Below are 17170 nucleotides of genomic sequence, written 5' to 3' on the forward strand. Positions count from 1 at the left end.
TATAGTCATCAGGAACTGACTTGAATCGGCTCTTGGATGCCAACAACCTTGTGTTTGAACTTCCATCACCTTTGAAGAGAACTGAGGGCCTCCTGATGAAATTGATTATTCCCCCCTCACATAAGTAGAGAACAAGTTAAGGACAACGAAGGATAAAATTTGTGGATCACCTTATTCTCTGTCACTGGTTTCTTAATTTCCCATCAAGTCACAAAATTTTAGTCTACTAATGGTAATTAATTAATTGAAGCCATTTAACACAAGCACAAATTAGGATATTCATGTAACCTTTCCTAAAGTGCTTGGTCTTCCTGATTGCAGCATTACATAACACATCAGCCTGTTGTTTAGTGAACATCTGATGATAATGGAAGCTTTTAGTTTTTTTTCCTCATCATTTATTTTTATATTTATTGAGTGCTTACTAATGTACAGTGTTGTGTTAGTCACTAAGAGGGCAGTCAAAGAAACGTAATTCCTATTCTGTATTTCACCAAGTGTAAATTCAGTAGGTGGTTGTTGGTGTAGAATCAATCTCTGAATCTATGAGCAGGCTTTGTTTGAAAACCTGGAATTCATAAAACTTTTATAGGTAAAATGGTGAAAAGCAGGCCAAGTAGACCTGCAATGAACTGGTGTCAGACCAAGTTGGTGTTGGTGTATGTGGTTAATCACTCATAGGAATCTCACACAGTCAGGTTTTCTGTCTCATCCAATGTGAAAGGAGGATATAATGGTTCTAGTCTCTGAACCTCAGCCAATAAGCAATAAGGTCCAAAAGCTCATTGCCAGGAGTTAAGAACATAAACACCATGTTTAATATTCTTTTCCTTGTGTGCAAAATGAAAGGTTAAACTAATGTCTAAGATTTCTTCCTGTAATTCTGTAATTGTAGATATTATTTATAAGAATTTAAATGACTCTGGGTAAACCATTTAGAATAATGAGGTTGGCACATCACAATTTTTTGGCGGGGTGGCAATTTCCAAGTGGGCCAACTAGTGTTTAGAAACTACTATCTACAAACAGCATTAAAATTACATAAATTTAAATCACCACAATACTTTCCCTCTTTCCCTTCCCTTCCGCACTACACCTCTGGAAGGAATTGTCTTGATACCTCCACTACGTCATATTTACCTCTACCCTTCACCATTTGGCTTCCTTCCTGTAGCCGACTGGATTGTTTTCCTTGCTCAGAGCCCTTTGGGCCTTAGCCTCTGTATCTCTTCATCTGAATTTTCTCTGGTTGGCCAAATTCTGTATGTTGAACATGTGCCAGGTCAAAGTGTTGAGAGACTTAATGCCATCCAGGACAATCAATCATGAATCAGTGTCTGATGGCAATTGGCATATAAATTCCCTAGCTCCCTCACACCTCAGGCAGGACAACTCTGGGGCCTGTGTTCTACACCAGCTCTCAGAGATTCCCAGTGGAACTGAGTCCCTATTATCCACAGTGACAACTTGTTCTATAATGCACCTTTCATTCCTGCTTTCCCTTTCCGGTTTCAATTCCTCTACTCCCCTACCAGTATTTTCTAGACTCATTCTTTAAATAAACAAATTGCATGTAAACTCTACTCCTAGGGACCTAAACTGACATATGTGGCCTCTTCCACGGTGCTAAGGCGACTTCTCCAATTTTAACAAGGATTTCATCTCTAAATCCAGTGGCCTTGCTTGCTCCATTCTTTCTTAACCCTCATCTCCCTTCCTTTCGCAGCTCTGGATTCCCCTTCCATATCTCTAACAGTCCAGCCTCTGTCTCCTCTCCTGGCTCCTTTTTTCTCCCTCATGTCCAAAGTTCTCTAGGATTTTGTCCTATGACCTCTTCTCTCCTTTTTCTCTCAACACTCTTCCTTGTCAATGCTATCTGCTGCTGCGGCATGACTGAGGTGTATGCGGATGGATGCTTGTGCACTTGACTTTTAGGTCCTTGACCACCTTCTCCTCTTTTTGACATTGGTAACTAACTTCCATGGGTGTTATCATTCTCTGGAGGTGCATAGGACTTGGAGACTTGAGCTTCAACATCCTAGTCACTAACCATAGCTTTCTCTTTCAGTTCTCCCACTATTAATCCCAATTTACCTTCTCTTCTAGTTTATTGATATTCCATTTTTTGAAAACTCCATTTCTCTCTCTCCCAACCTCTACCACCCCCACTTGAGTGCTGTTTAAGAAAACAACTCAGTTGGTGCTACTATAAATCCATTCTCTTCCATTTGGCCTCTCAGTACTGTCCAGAAGTCATCATTTGTCCTTTGTCATCTTCCCCACCCATCCCCTTCCCATTAACAGCATGCAAAATGTTATCTCTCTTGAAGCACCCACCCCATCACGCCTTTCCTTCATTGGAAGCGTTGACCCTGCCTCCTTCACCTTTGAAATAATTGTGACTCCTCAGTGGGTATTCTCCCCATATCCTCCTCTGAGACCTTCACACTGAATTTCATTTCCCATTCCTCCCTTTTAGCTCAGAGAGAAGACATTTCCCTTTTCCTGCTCAGGCTAATTCTTTTGCTTTTCAATAAAACCTAGCTAACTAAGAGATGAATGAAAATGAAGAATTTATGATTGAAGAAATTCTGGTGAAAAGACTTGTGATGAAATCACTAACAACTTTAATGTAGATAAATATAAGCAATACTGTAAATCATGGTTATATGCAGAAGGTTAATATTTACTTATAACTTGATGTAAAAATAATTATGCACCTAATGAACATTGTAATGTGGGAATAGGGGAAGCCAGAGTAAGTGTTAGGAAGCTAATGTCCCCACTTTGTTAAGCATGGACTCCACTAAATTCACTAAAGTTGAAATATGTAATGAAATGATTAAACATGTCGTTAAATATGTATATCTAACATATTTACATGTAAAATAATCACAAACTCCTCACTCAATACCATCACCATTATTTTTTTTTTTTTTAATTTTAGGGAGACCTATTATGAAACACTATGTCTGTGTGACTAATTTGTCTGAAGTTTAACAATGTCATCAATTTTTTTCAGTTTCCTTTCTTTCTGTTAAATTCTGTAATAATTAAGTTAATAGTTCAAAATTTAAAATAGTGTGTACAATATAATCCCATTTTTATAAAACAATTTATCTAACTACCTTTCTTCTCTATGTATTCTTACAGAAATATTTGCAATAAAATTTACTTAATGCTGGTAATGGTTATTTCTGAGTAATGAGATTTGAGGTAATAAAAAAAAATCCTTCTTCTAGTGCTTTTTTTGCACCACTTGATATTAAAAAAATAATGAGGATGTGTAATTTTGACAAAAATAATTAAGTTATTATATTTTTCATATGCTTAGGGATTCTTATGTCAACTTATTAACTTGATGATTTCCACTCATGGCATTCACAAGGGCTATAATGTGTAAGAATACTGTGGCTTAGGGGCGCCTGGGTGGCACAGCGGTTAAGCGTCTGCCTTCGGCTCAGGGCGTGATCCCGGCATTGTGGGATCGAGCCCCACATCAGGCTCCTCTGCTATGAGCCTGCTTCTTCCTCTCCCGCTCCCCCTGCTTGTGTTCCCTCTCTCGCTGGCTGTCTCTATCTCTGTCGAGTAAATAAATAAATAAAATCTTTAAAAAAAAAATACTGTGGCTTTCACTGAGAGATTCGCCATCCCTCCAGTCGAAGAATTCACATATTTTGTTTGCTTGTTTGTTTAAATCTCAAGAGGGAAGATGCTCAATTCTCTAAGAAATCTGATACCAACATAAATTGGATCATTCATTCAACAACTACTCCTGTAGGCTTAGTTTATCACATTTTATTCCATTGTGTTTACACAGAAAGCAAGACTGTTGATGTCATTACCCTCAGCTTTTATTAAAACACTGGAACAATAGCTAAATCGTGGAAGGAGCCAAGATGCCCTTCAACAGGTGACTGGATTAAGAAGATGTGATTCATATATACAATGGAATATTACTCAGCCATAAAAAGAACGATTGCTCAACATTTGCTGCAACATGGACAGGACTGGAGGAGATAATGCTAAGTGAAATAAGTCAAGCAGAGAAAGACAATTATCATATGGTTTCACTCATTTATGGAACATAAAAAGTAGGAAGATCGGTAGGAGAAGAAAGGGAAGAATGAAGAGGGGGTAAACAGAAGGGGGAAGGAACCATGAGAGACTATGGACTCTGGGAAACAAACTGAGGGCTTTGTGGTGGGGGGGGATGGGATACGCTGGTGATGGGTATTAAGGAGGGCACATATTGCATGGTGCACTGGGTGTTTTACGTAAGTAATAAATCATGGAACTTTAAAAAAAGAAATAAATTTAAAATTAAAAAAAAAAGAGGGGAGTGACGGGTGGGCCACTTGGAAAGAGGAAGTCAGCATGGAGGAAGGAAGGGCAAAAGATAGATGGCTAAGGACCTTGCATAAGTCAGCCCCAAATACCTCTGAAACTAGAAAACATTCAGACTTCTTAATTATATGAGCCAATAAATACCTCTCCCCCTCTTAGAACATCCTTATTTGGGTGTAATTAACATGCATTAAAATTTACCCTGTTTAGATGAATAGTTCCATGAATTTTGATCGATGTATAAAGACTATATAATTATCACCACAATCAAGAAACAGAATGTGTCTATCACCCCAGGAAGTTCTATCATGCTTCTGGGTAGTGTGTCTCCTTCCACATTTCCCCCTTGCAACCACTGGTTTATTATCCTGTCCCTACAGTTTTGCCTTTTCCACAGTGATAAGTAGACAGAAACCTTAAGTGTGTGTGGCCTTTGAGTGTTGCTTCTTTCACTTGGTTGAATGCATTTGAGATCCATCCTCATTGTTGCAACTATCAATAGTTTATTCCTTTTTACTGCTAAGTAGCATTTCACTATACGGATATAGTGAATTTATATCACAGTTTGTTTATATATTTACTGGTTCATGGGCATGTGGACTGTTTCCAGCTTTTGGTGATTATGCAGAAAGCCACAATAAATAATTAAATACGGGAAAAATAAAACCACAACAATGGAACAGTGAAAGCCAAGTATCCCAGGTCAGAATAATTTTTTTTCTAATGCCATTACTACACTTGGCACATGTTTTAAGTCTAAATTGTTATTTTCCTGTTCTTGGTGTCTCCAAATAAATGGTTCTATATGTCTCTCATCTCTCTTTGAACTCTTCCTACTTCAATACAGAGTGAGCATTAAGTGAATCTACTTAGGAAAATTTGGGAGAATTAGATGTTCATGAGTCAGTGCCAAATTTAAAGTTATAAGTAAAGAACAACTTTAGTATCCTACGGTTTTCATGTTCTTATCAACTTTCTTTTTTTTTTTTTTAAAGATTTTATTTATTTATTTGACAGAGAGAGAGACAGCCAGCGAGAGAGGGAACACAAGCAGGGGGAGTGGGAGAGGAAGAAGCAGGCTCCCAGCGGAGGAGCCTGATGTGGGGCTCGATCCCATAACGCCGGGATCACACCCTGAGCCGAAGGCAGACGCTTAACCGCTGTGCCACCCTGGCGCCCCTCTTATCAACTTTCTAATGGAGAAACTATTAACATCCTGTAACATTCTTGAGTCTATTTCATTTGTGTCAGAAAATGAAGAGTTTGCGTCCATGTTGCACTTTCAATCTAAGAGTTTGTTATATTCAATTATTCTTACCAGAGGACCCCAGCACATCACAACTTTCTCCGAAAAGTCATGGTCAAATTGTTTTAGGGACAAAAACAGCTTGTCTAGAGAGTTTACTGCTTTTTTTATATCATACGTCATGTAGAAGCCATTCACTAATATGGAATCATTACATTTAGGGTGGAAGTGTTAATTCAAACGTAATTTCTTGATTCCCTAACCATTAGCGGAATTTAGTCAGTTAGTGGACTTGAGCTATAATATATTATAATAGATACCATATATACATATATAATAAATTAATATAATAAATATAAAAATAAATACAATGCATATAATATAAATATTATAAAAATTTATGTGAAGAAGGCGAAAAACTCCTGCTTTTGAACTGTCCTGTGATTATTTGAATCTCAAATAGTAATGCATAAATTCAGTTCAGGGTTTCTTTTTGAAATGATGAATCTGAGCTCAAATGTAGAATGAAGCCACTGCTCTAGTGGGTGGAAAAAGTGTGAACTTCAGGTTTCATGTTTTATTTTTAAAACCTGACTTCTTTGAACGGTTACAGCCAAATATATAATTATTGCAAACTTAACTATAGCATTACTCCCTGATGTGCTATAACATTATGATCCACAGCTAATAAGATCTTTTGGAAGAGGCATTGAATTTTAGATAGTCATTCATTTGAGAAAAAGAGGTGTAATTTTTCTCCTTCTTTTGTATTTTGATCAAGTTTTAACCGTAGGCTTTTTTTTTTTTTTTCCTGCTCAAAGAGCTAATCTCTTCTATTACTGATTATTTCTAAGTTGGGAATTTTAGGGAAACACAGGAGTCTGTCAGGCATTGACTTGCTGCTTGTTACCTACTTCTACTTCCTAGCTAAATTGCAGCCTATAAATAAATGGATGCTACAGGGGTAATTTTTTGAAAACTAGTTCTTCAAGTGCCTTTTCTCTGAGCTAATGGCCAAACAGTCACCTTGTGATCCAAGTTTATTTATCAACCAAGGAGCACATAATGAGTACCTCGTATGAATAGGGCAAATTGGTTGCCAGTGGGACAAGAGTGTTTAATGGATTTTATATTCTTCCTGGAGAAGAAAAATCACAAAGACCTGAAAAGTTGGCTTACACTATGAGGTGAAAATACAGGAGACTTCATAAGTCTTTTAAAAATTATTGTTCTTGTGATCTGATTTGGTTTGGTTGTAAGGTGTAGAGAGTCACTCCAGCAACTAAGAAAAGGGATATTTATTGACAGTATATTGGTTTGGGTAATGCTGGTTGTTCTAAAGATAAAGTCTCAAATCTCGGTGTCATAATGTAATAGTTTAATTTATCACTCATAAAGTTCTAGTCAAGAATCAGGGACCTGGGGTCCTTCCATCTTGCGACTGCCATCTTTAGCGTTTGGCTTCCAAAGTCACTGTTCTCAATCACATCAAGCCTCAAAAGAGAAAAGAGGGTGGAGAATCAACCTATGGGAGTTTCAAGTATCAAGCAAGGAAGAAGTGCACTTCACTTCTGCTTACATTACATTGGCTAGAATCACCATATGGTCATACTTATCTGCAAGACAGGCTGGGAGATTTGCTGGGAAATGGAACTGGAAAGTTATTAGGAACTCATATAAAATGTCTGCATCTCCTATGGTCTGGATGGGCTCTTTCATGGCAACTAGATCCCATTCTCCTCTCTATAGCAACTAGTGAATCAAATTTCCTAAGGAAGCCAGTATTATTGGTTGAGATAATCACCATGGTCTATAATGAATTAAATTCACTGAATTATTTGAGCTAGGCCCTCTCATGGACCATGGCCAACTCACGGGTAGGTTTCCATTGGGCAGAGTGTTTATTCCTCATTCAATCAGTTGTTACTCCTGAGACAGTACAACTTAAAACTGCCTTCTTGAGTAAAAAAGATATATATATAGCAAGGCCATTTCCTTATTATTATTATTACTACTACCAATAATAGGTTTTTTATTCTATGCACTTGCCACTGTGTCCAGAACCTTACATGTACTATATTATTTATTTTTGCTAACCACTATATTTTAAACATAAGCCTCTGAGAGGTTTTGTAAACTAGACAAGTTTCCAGTACTAATTCTAAATCCCATCATTTTTACCTTTGAACGTGGCTGTTCCTAGCTCTCTTCAGTCACAAGAAAGGCACTGGATATAGTGAGTGTTGTGACAAATATGACTGGTGCCAAGAAAAAGGAATAGATTCAAGTCCCAAAAAGATAGATGGAAGTCCCAAAAAGATAGAAGATGTTCTGGTCTAGGTCAGTCAGAGAAGACTTGAGAGAAGAGTTTGGACTTGACCTAAGGCATACTGCATTAAATTGGGGTCCAAAAGGAATTCATAGCTTTCATGTTGGGGTAGTAGGGTTCTGAGCTATTTCCCTTTGCCTACCGTGGTAGTAGGCCTTGTAGTTTCAGAAAAACTGTTCCTTAAGGGCTTCTTAGAAATCCTTTTGGAAATACTTAGGGTCAAATCTATATTCTGTTTTGTTTCCCCCTCTAAACCACGTTAATCTTGATCTAGAGAAATATGGGGCAAAAGGTAGGAGATTACTTCTTTGGACTGATAACTGATGCATGATGAAATGAGAGTGAAATTATAGAATCTGGATTCAATATTGTTGGGACATTAAGACACCACTAAAAGGTGAAAATAAATATTCAAAATAAATATATCTGACAAAAGATTCCTATCCATAATAACCAAAGAACTCCTACAAACCAAAAATTAAGACAGACAATCCAAAAACAAAAACTGTTTTCAGGGCAAAAGACCTGAACAAATAATGAATAAAAAAGGACTTCCGAATCACCAACAAGCAAATGAAGAGGTATTCAGCTTCAATTGATCAACAGGGAAATGTAAATTAAAATCACAATGAGATACCATCGCCATTACATAGCCACCAAAGTGAGGAAAAAGATAGGAAAGACCAAATGTTGGTGCTATACACAAGTAATGAATCACGGAACTTTACATCAACAACTAGGGATGTACTGTATGGTGACTAACATAACATAATAAAAAATGAGTATTAAAAAAAAAAAGGAATCCTGAGACCAAAAAAATAAAAATAAAAATAAAATAAAATTCCTATATGTTATGTTTCATTATTATACTAAAGTGAATTAAAACAAATTCTACTTGGGGAAAAAAAGAAAGAAAGAAAGATCAAATGTTGGTGAGAATGTGGAACAATCAGAATCCTCACATGCTACTGGGTTGTCAATGGCAGGCAGAATTCTGAGGTGGACCCCAAGATATCTGCTCCCTTGTGTACATGCAGTTTGAGTTTGGAGGCAGTATTATGAAGATGATGCATTTCATTCCTGTGATTAGATTACATTATATGGCAGAGGTGAAGAGATTTATGAATGTAGTTAAGGTCCCAAATCAGCTTACCTGAATTAATGAAAAGAATTATCCTGGGTGGGCCTGACTTAATCAGGCTAACCTAAGCAGGGACTGAGCCCTTCCTGAAAGAAGGGTGAAAGTGTGAGGTTCATGGAAGGGGTCATGCACTAGGTCATGAGGGTAGCTTTCAGGAGCTGAGAGTAGAGCCAGCAAAAAATGAAGAGTCCAGGTCTACAACTACAAGGAGCTGAATTCTTCTAAACCTTGAATATGCTTGGAAGTAGATTTCCCCTTGGTTGTTCCTCTAGATGGGGACATAGCTGGCCAATATCTTGATTTCAACCTGTGAGCCCTTGAGCAGCAGTTTCAACTATAATGTGCAAGACTCCTTATCCATGAAAACTATAAAATAATGAATTTGTGTGGTTTTAGGCCACAAAGTCTGTAGTAATTTTTTACACAGCAATAGAAAACGGATACAGTCTACTAAAGTTGAATGTGTGTATGCCCCTTGACTCTACGATTCTACTCCTAGGGATACTCCCAACAGAGAGGCATACATGTGTTCACCAACATACATACACTACGGTATCCACAGAAGAAATATTCATAATAGCCTAAAACCAAAAACTACCCAAATGAGCAAGAGGGGGAACTTATGAGATATGAATAATGCCTTATTCCTTGATTTGGATTCTAGTTATACATGTGTGCCCATGTTGTGAAAGTTTATTAAGCTGTGTTCTTTCCTAAAGTATACTTCAATAAAATGAAAAGAAATTTAATTTTAAAATTAAATTCAGTTAAAATTAAAATTAGACATTCAATTAAAATTAAAAGAAATTTACTCTTCCATTATATAACAGCACAATTACTACTAGATTTTAAAAAATTAATGATCACATATATAAAAGTAGCCACATGATTTTCCTAGCCTTAGTCCTATATGGATAAAAAACAAAATCTATTGTAATAAAACAAAAACACTTAATTGTCTATTGTTTGGATTTTTACCTAAATTCTTACTTGATTTTTGGCCAACCTTCAACACATCATTTTAATAAGTAATTTTTTTTTCCACAAGGGATTTAAGGCACTCTGGAATAACACCTCTGATGTTCCTGTAAACTCACTCACTCTCCTAGACATATACATCTTTTTTGATGAACATATGTCTTTGGGCCAGTCATGATAAAATAGAAAATTTTAGTCTCAACCTCACCTTTCTAACAGTAAAGTTATAGGTAGTTTTACTCCATTTCAGGGAGGAAATACAATTGGTTGGTCATGGCCTTGCAAGAGTTTGGCAAAATAGTCAACAAATATTCATTTAATACCTCATATACAGACCACCGTGCTAAATATGGGGCTATAGGAAGGCATGGTATCTTGCTTCTTCTCTTGGAAGATCTATGATCTACTTGAAGAAGTACACGCTCATACACATTAGTTAATGACCTTGGCAGACGTAGGTGTTGGCTACAGAAGAAAAGAAAAAGAAAGAAAGGAAAGGAAGAAACATCAGAAGTCTAAAATGGTGCCCAAGAGTGGAGTTCTTGGTTGTCAGAGAAGGCTTCCCCGAGGCAGCTTGGTAAAATAACAAAATTATTTTCCACAAAGCAAATTTGGTTTTAAATTTGATTTTTTCCCCTTTCCAAATATATGCTTAACCACTTGGAGCTTTAAGTTTTTCATCTGAGAATGAGGGCTGATGGCAACAATTTCGACCTCACAGGTTTCTGAGGTTAGATGAGATAATTCGGTAAAATAGCAGGTCCCCCTAGTCTGCATAGCTGACCCTTCTTTTGGATGAATAAATAACCACCGAGGATCTTTGGTATCTAACACAGAGCACTGGAGAACACTGGAGAGGATGGAGCAGTAGGGAATTGGACGACACAGTAAGTGTTAAAGAAAGGAAAAAGAAGGAGGTATTATGGGTTTAAAATGAAAAAAAAAAGAGTAACAAAAGTATAGTACTGATGAAAACAAGACAGGACAGTGTTTGGGAAACCTAGAGGAAGAGATAAAATGAAGGACATTTCTTTACAGGCTAGCAAACCCAGTAACAGGTTGGCTTTGGTGAGGAAACCAGAAATATAGAAGATATCATCCTTGAATATGTAATACCTTTCAAATGGACAGACGATACTTACACCCATATTTACTTACATGTATGAAATGACTAGAGGACAAAGGATGGAATGTACCAGCTTATGTTGCGTACGCTTTGCTTTTTTGTCCCATAGGAATTTGGAGAAGGGAAAGCACAATGTGGTCCATAGCATCAGGGAAGGTTCAAGCTCAGACTTGAAGGATGGATAGGAAGGAAAAGAGGGTTTATTCTACACAGATGTGGTATCATGCAAAGATTCATCAGACAGAAGTATTCTACCATAGACTGATTTTTTACTTAAATATGTATCGGAACAAAAATCATTTGGATAAGAGATGCTACTTTTGATAGGTTATAGAGAGGTGAGGAGAGGTAGCAAGGCAAAGGCTCATTTTTCCTAGATAGAAATTGCCTGTCTGAGGCTGATTCAAAATCAGAGGGTTCCTCTTGAAAAAAGAGTGGGGGTGAAAGAGGCTTAGGTATCTGATTTTACCCTGAAGTATGAGTTCCCTCAGATTTTATGTAAGTATATAAAAATTATCCAGATTCATTTATGATGAGATTGTCCCTACACCTCCTTTCTCAAACTTCACCATCAGAACTATAAATCTCCCATTAAGCCGTTTACCTCTATATAGAGTGACCCTCTTGGAGAATTGATAAGTTAAGCCATTATCTGTCTTACCTACACCTGCATTTGCTTAAGTTGCTAAGATCCTAAAGGACATATTTTCCAAAGGGTAAGTAAAGAGATGGCAATGTCTGCCTCTGCTATGAAAAGATGCATGGTATGGGGAGAGAGGAAGAAGATTTCTGCATCAACGGCAGCGCCTTTACACTCAAAAACTAAAGAGCCTGATGCCACATCCCTTCTCAGCATACCTCGAAGCCCAACACATCCTGCAGAGCACTTAGCCTGTTTGGTATGTTCCAGGAGGTAAATAGCATGAGTTTAGCTCTGAAAGATCTGGGTTTAAATCCAGATATGTTTTTTTATTTTATTTTTAAAAATTTTTTTTTACCTTGGGCCCTGATCTGAACCTTATCAGTGCTGTGCGCTTAATAATACTAGCTTCCTCAGCGTTGTTGAGAATATTAAATAAGAATGTATATAAGGACTCCAGAACACAAGGGTGCCCTATTGTTGTCAGGTAATAATAATCACTATTACAATCACTGTTATATTTATGGCTCCTGGGTACTGAGTCTTGCCAAGTTAGGGGGGCGGGATGGGAAGGAAGGAGGGTCTGCTTGTTTACTGTGTTGGTGGCACTCTTGAAACAGCCCCAGACTCTGGGGAAGAACGACAGCGGGCTGCTCCCTCAGCTGGCATCTTCTCTCCCCTGCTCCACCCACGCTTCCCGGGAGCAACAAGTTCCCTACTGCAAGACCCGCCCGCGCGCCACTGGTAGACCCGGCGGGCGCCTCCTCCCAGACCTCTGACTTACTTGCTCTGAAACCCACCTGGGGTCGAAATCGCGGCTGCCAACGCCCTACCGAGGAGGGAGAGCCGGCCGCACGTGAGGGAGCCCTCGCGGCGCCTGGGAGGGAGGCGGGAGGCGTGGGAAGTCGGGACAGAGGACTGATAGGAGACCTAGTTCGTGCTGTCCTTGAGAGGCAAAAGCAACAGAGGAAAGCACCCGCCGCTCATCTCCAGCTTCTCTCCTGGGATCAGGAGGGAGGAGTGCCCCGAACCCCACAGACCTCCACCCAGCCCTCTGGTTGCCAAATAGCATCCCTATGTCCTCTAGGCTCCCCTCGCCCGGTTTCTCCTTGCACTCTCACTCCACCCCACACCTCTCCAGGTCCCCTAAGGACACTTGCGATTTCTGACGAGATATTTTGCAAGGACAAGTAAATAAGCCACGGCCCCCACCCAGCACTCTCCTCTCCGCTGCTCTCCTAGAACGGATACTCTGGAGTCGCCAAAGGAGTCCCAAGGCGTCCTAGATTGGGAGCCTTATCTAGCTGCCCAAACAGTTGAACTCTGACAACTTCTCGGAATGGGGATCCCCGCGCCCTTGTGGGAAAGCCAAGCTGGCCGCCCACACACCAGGAGAGTCACCCCGATTTCTCCATAGGGAACTCCTCTCAAAATCTACCTTGCCAGCTTCTACAGCTGTGAGTTGAGAATCAGAGAGCTAACTAGGAGTACGCTTCGGGGGCGGGCGCTCGTGGGCAGGGGCGAGGGCGAGAAGTTCCACCCCAATTTGGAAAGAAGACCCAGTTCATGTTTCCAAGTCTCCTGCAGCCAGGGAGCTGTTGTTCCTGGAAAAGAGCAGGGGCTGAAGTCACCGGGAGGGAAGTCCTAGCGCGGGATCCGAAAAGCACGGAGGTAGATTGCAATGTCCGAGCTTTTAGCCTTGTCCGTCGGAAACTACTCTTTCTCCAGGAGATGGGGGTGGGGGATACATCCCTGGCAAAGACTGCCAACGTCAAGCCCAGATGTTCAGCACTCATTCCTCCATCCCCACGCAGCCTTGAGAACTTGGTACCTCGGACAGCAGCCCGGGCGCAAGGCATTGTTAGAAAGGTGTTATCTTGTTTTCGCCACCAAGTCAAAGAGCAATAAATTATTTTTATGACCTTACTAGTACAATTTGAAGGACATTTTAATTACATAACCCGTGAAAGATCACCGGAGGCAATGTCGTGTTAAAGAGCCCATGGCAGAATATCTGCATCGCATGAGAAAGAAAACTTGCAAATCTGCAATGAGATTGCGCAGGGCTGCCCCCGTTTTGAAACAACATGCGAAATGCAAGGGAGATCTTACCTTTCGGACTCCAAAGCCGTGTTCTGCTGCAACTTGGCGAGCTTCTTCCTCTCCTCCTTTTTGCAACTCCACAAGAAAATGATTCGTGAAGACCGGTCTCTCGGCAGATGCAAAAACCATGACACAGAAGAGGAGCCCGGCGGCCGCCTTCCACTGGGAGATACAGCCACCTTTCATCTTTCTCTGGGAGTGAAAAGTGGTGCTAGGAGGCGCGCAGGCTGGTGGAGCGGGGGACTCGGAGGAACGGTGCAAATAAAAAAATATATATAGTTTTTTGTTTGTTTAAAAAAATCTTTGTGTTGGGAAAAAGACTAATTAGGGGCTTGGAAAGCAGCAAATCAATGTTTGTTCTCCTCTGGCATCTGCCTGGCGGGGAAGCCGTGTAGTCAGGCTCGCTGGCAGAGGTGCGAATGTGGGGAGCTGTGTGTATCTGAGAGAAAGAGCGAGTGTATGTCTGTGCTTGAGGCTAAATCTGCATTTTCAGCTCCTCCTCGGCTCCAATTCCACTGGGGCCGGAGGAGAGCACCAGCCTGGGTGACGTGTACCCGCCAGCAGCCAATGAGGGCCCGGGAAGCGGCGGGCCCCGCCCTGGACCGCCCCGGGCCCGCCTCTGCCCGCCCCCGGCCCGGCAGGTCCGCCTCCGCCGACGGGGGGCGCCGCGCGGCGAGCCCGCGCCCCCGCCCCTTTCAGAACCCTGGAGAGCTCCTCCATCTCTCCACCCGGGCCCGCCTTGCTCCCAGGAAAATCCCCCCAGCTGTAATCTGGTCGGCGGCGCCTGAGTGATGTCATTGTTTGTGGAAATCTGTAAGGCTCTGGAAAGGGAATTACGGCGTGTGCCGCTCTCTGAGGCCCCGAGGGGAGCTGGGGCACCGGCCTCTCCCTATTCCTCTTCCCTGCTTATTTTCCGCTGCAAAACAACTCTTTCTCTCCCTCTCTCTCTCAGGGCATACTTGCCTCTCTTCCTCACAATAACAAAGCAAATATTAACCCTCCTGTCGCCACTTTGGGCAAATCCCGGGGGAGGGTTACTCCCCTTCCAGGCACGGGGAAGGTTGGGGAAAGCAGCCTTCTTTGGGTGACTCATGGGAGCTAGTATTTATTTATTTATTTATTTATATTTTTGTAGGCTCCGGGCTTGTCTGGAACTAAGCATCTGGGAAGCCTAGCAGGAGATCAGACTCACTCCCACCAGCAACTGTGATTAGATGAGACTCCTCCCGGAGTCTGGGCTGCTCCGCAGAGACCGCCTTCAAGAGAGGCGCGGCCAGGATTGACATGCCTGGAGGTACATTCTCAGACTTGGGGACGTTCGCTTGCACAAGGACAGCAAGGGTGTGCCTTTGGGAAGGTGTAGCCACCAATCCTAGGAGCTGGGCCAAGACTCCAGTTGGGCATTCTCAACTGGGGCGAATTCAGGCCAAGTGGCAGCGGGTCAACTAAATTATCCAGTTAAGAAACGTGCGCTCCCAGTCTACTAACGGCTTACACCGACTTCTTCTTGCCCCAGTGAGACGAAGCAGGGGCGAGGTGTCTGCCAAGAAATCTGGTCCATTGTTTCAAAGCAACTCAAATATTGTTGAGTTACAGGGTATGCACACTTATTCCCATTATCATTTAGCTCCAAAGTTCAAAATCCTGCTTTACTTGGATAAGAAGTGAGAGACCTTTTTCTTAGAGGCTTAAGTGTATGCAGTACAGCCAGAGAGAGAGACAGAGACAGAGAAAGAGGTAGACAAGGAGAAAGGAAGAGAGAGAATAATGTTGACACATTTTACAACACACACACACACACACACACACACACACACGTTTTATTTTCAAAAGACTTCCCCCTTTTCATCTTAGCATGAAGTCAGAATCTACACAAGAAAAGCAATATTGGTAGAAGTGAATACACACAATGCCATGGGACACATTGTCTTCAGAGCAGATCCTCTTGTTGGCATAGTTGGCTCCACCAGAGCCCTTTCAAACACTGCCAAATAAAAATGCGGACATTATTGAAAATTTTGATTAAAGCATAAGAAATCTGTATGCAATTATTGTTAGTAGTAGTGGTGTTAGTACTTGAAATCCTTTAAGAAAAGCTAAATGAGGTGCTGAGAAGGTGTTAGCACATAGACTAAAGATGAAAGGGACCAAAGTGGAGACAAGGTTTCTAAGAAAGTATTAATAAAAGGGAACAGAGCTGCTCTGTGTTCCTCAGTTCTTTACTGCTCAGAGGCTCATTTCTGCTGAGATTTTTTTTTTTTTATCACCCTATCCTACTCCACAGCTTACCTCTCATAGTCCATCTGTTTGATTTTAACACTAAGTTTTCTTACTCAGGGACCTTCATCTCTTCCTTTCTCTCTTTTCCTTATATTGCACCCATATTTTGAATTAAAGTACTAGGCTGGTATGAAGAAATGCCAATGATTCTTCCTGCCCTGTATTGTCATTTGAGAAAAATGGCACCAAATGTGAAAATTACATTAGATGGATTCACAATCATGGAAAGCATTTCAAAAGCAGCAACAGAGATAAAAATCTAAGTCTTAAGAAAAATAGATCTGAAGAGCATCAAATAAGTCAATTTAGAAGATTATGGGTGTTGGGAAATAGCACTGCTAATGTAGCTAAATCTCTCTGAAAATGAACATGAAATTACCATCTATTCAGAGATATTTATTAATTTTTTTCTAAAACCACAAAGCAATACTTTATTTTCTAAATAAATTCCAAAGATGAAATGCTAGTAAATGTTGAATCTTATGTATTTGAATTTTCAGTAATTAAAACTATGTAAAATTGAGTACAAGCTAAATAAAGCCTGGATTAAAATAAGACCTTTTTAGTGGTTTACATAGAATACAGTTGATCATAATATTGTCAGAACAGCATAGCAAAGGAAATGGAATTTTTTGTGATGCAAATTCTCAATTTTAGATGCATAACAATGTATGCAAGTGGAGGAAGTATATTGATACATTGAATTAAAAAAATGAATTGTTACTTCAAATACAAAGACACATCCATGCGCATTCACACATAGCCTCTTTAAGGTAACTATTTCTATTTCTAACCCCCCCCCCCCTTTTTTAATACTAATAGTAACTTTGGAGCAAGAACGTGAACAGGAGAGAAAACGGTAGCAGAATGTTTCAAGGACTAGAATGGAATCCAGTTGACAGGAACTCTATTGCAGGCTCTGCTGTGACTGGCTATGCCACTTGGACTAAATCACTGTATCCCTCAAAGCCTCTATCTCC

General features: G+C 40.4%; 1 protein-coding gene across 2 annotated transcripts in view; it reads right to left on the reverse strand.

Moving 5' to 3' along the window:
• PCSK2 (proprotein convertase subtilisin/kexin type 2) overlaps window positions 1–14096 on the reverse strand; it is a 253195-nt gene extending 239099 nt beyond the window's left edge. For both annotated transcript variants that reach the window (XM_008710012.2, XM_008710011.2), the window contains exon 1: window positions 13920–14096. In XM_008710012.2, coding sequence (XP_008708234.2) covers window positions 13920–14096 — 177 coding nt within the window. The remainder of the gene's footprint in view (window positions 1–13919) is intronic.
• Between the last annotated feature and the right edge of the window lie 3074 nt (window positions 14097–17170).

The sequence above is a fragment of the Ursus maritimus genome, unplaced genomic scaffold, assembly GCF_017311325.1.
Source record: "Ursus maritimus isolate PB19 unplaced genomic scaffold, ASM1731132v1 scaffold_22, whole genome shotgun sequence".
NCBI classification, from domain to species: domain Eukaryota; kingdom Metazoa; phylum Chordata; class Mammalia; order Carnivora; family Ursidae; genus Ursus; species Ursus maritimus.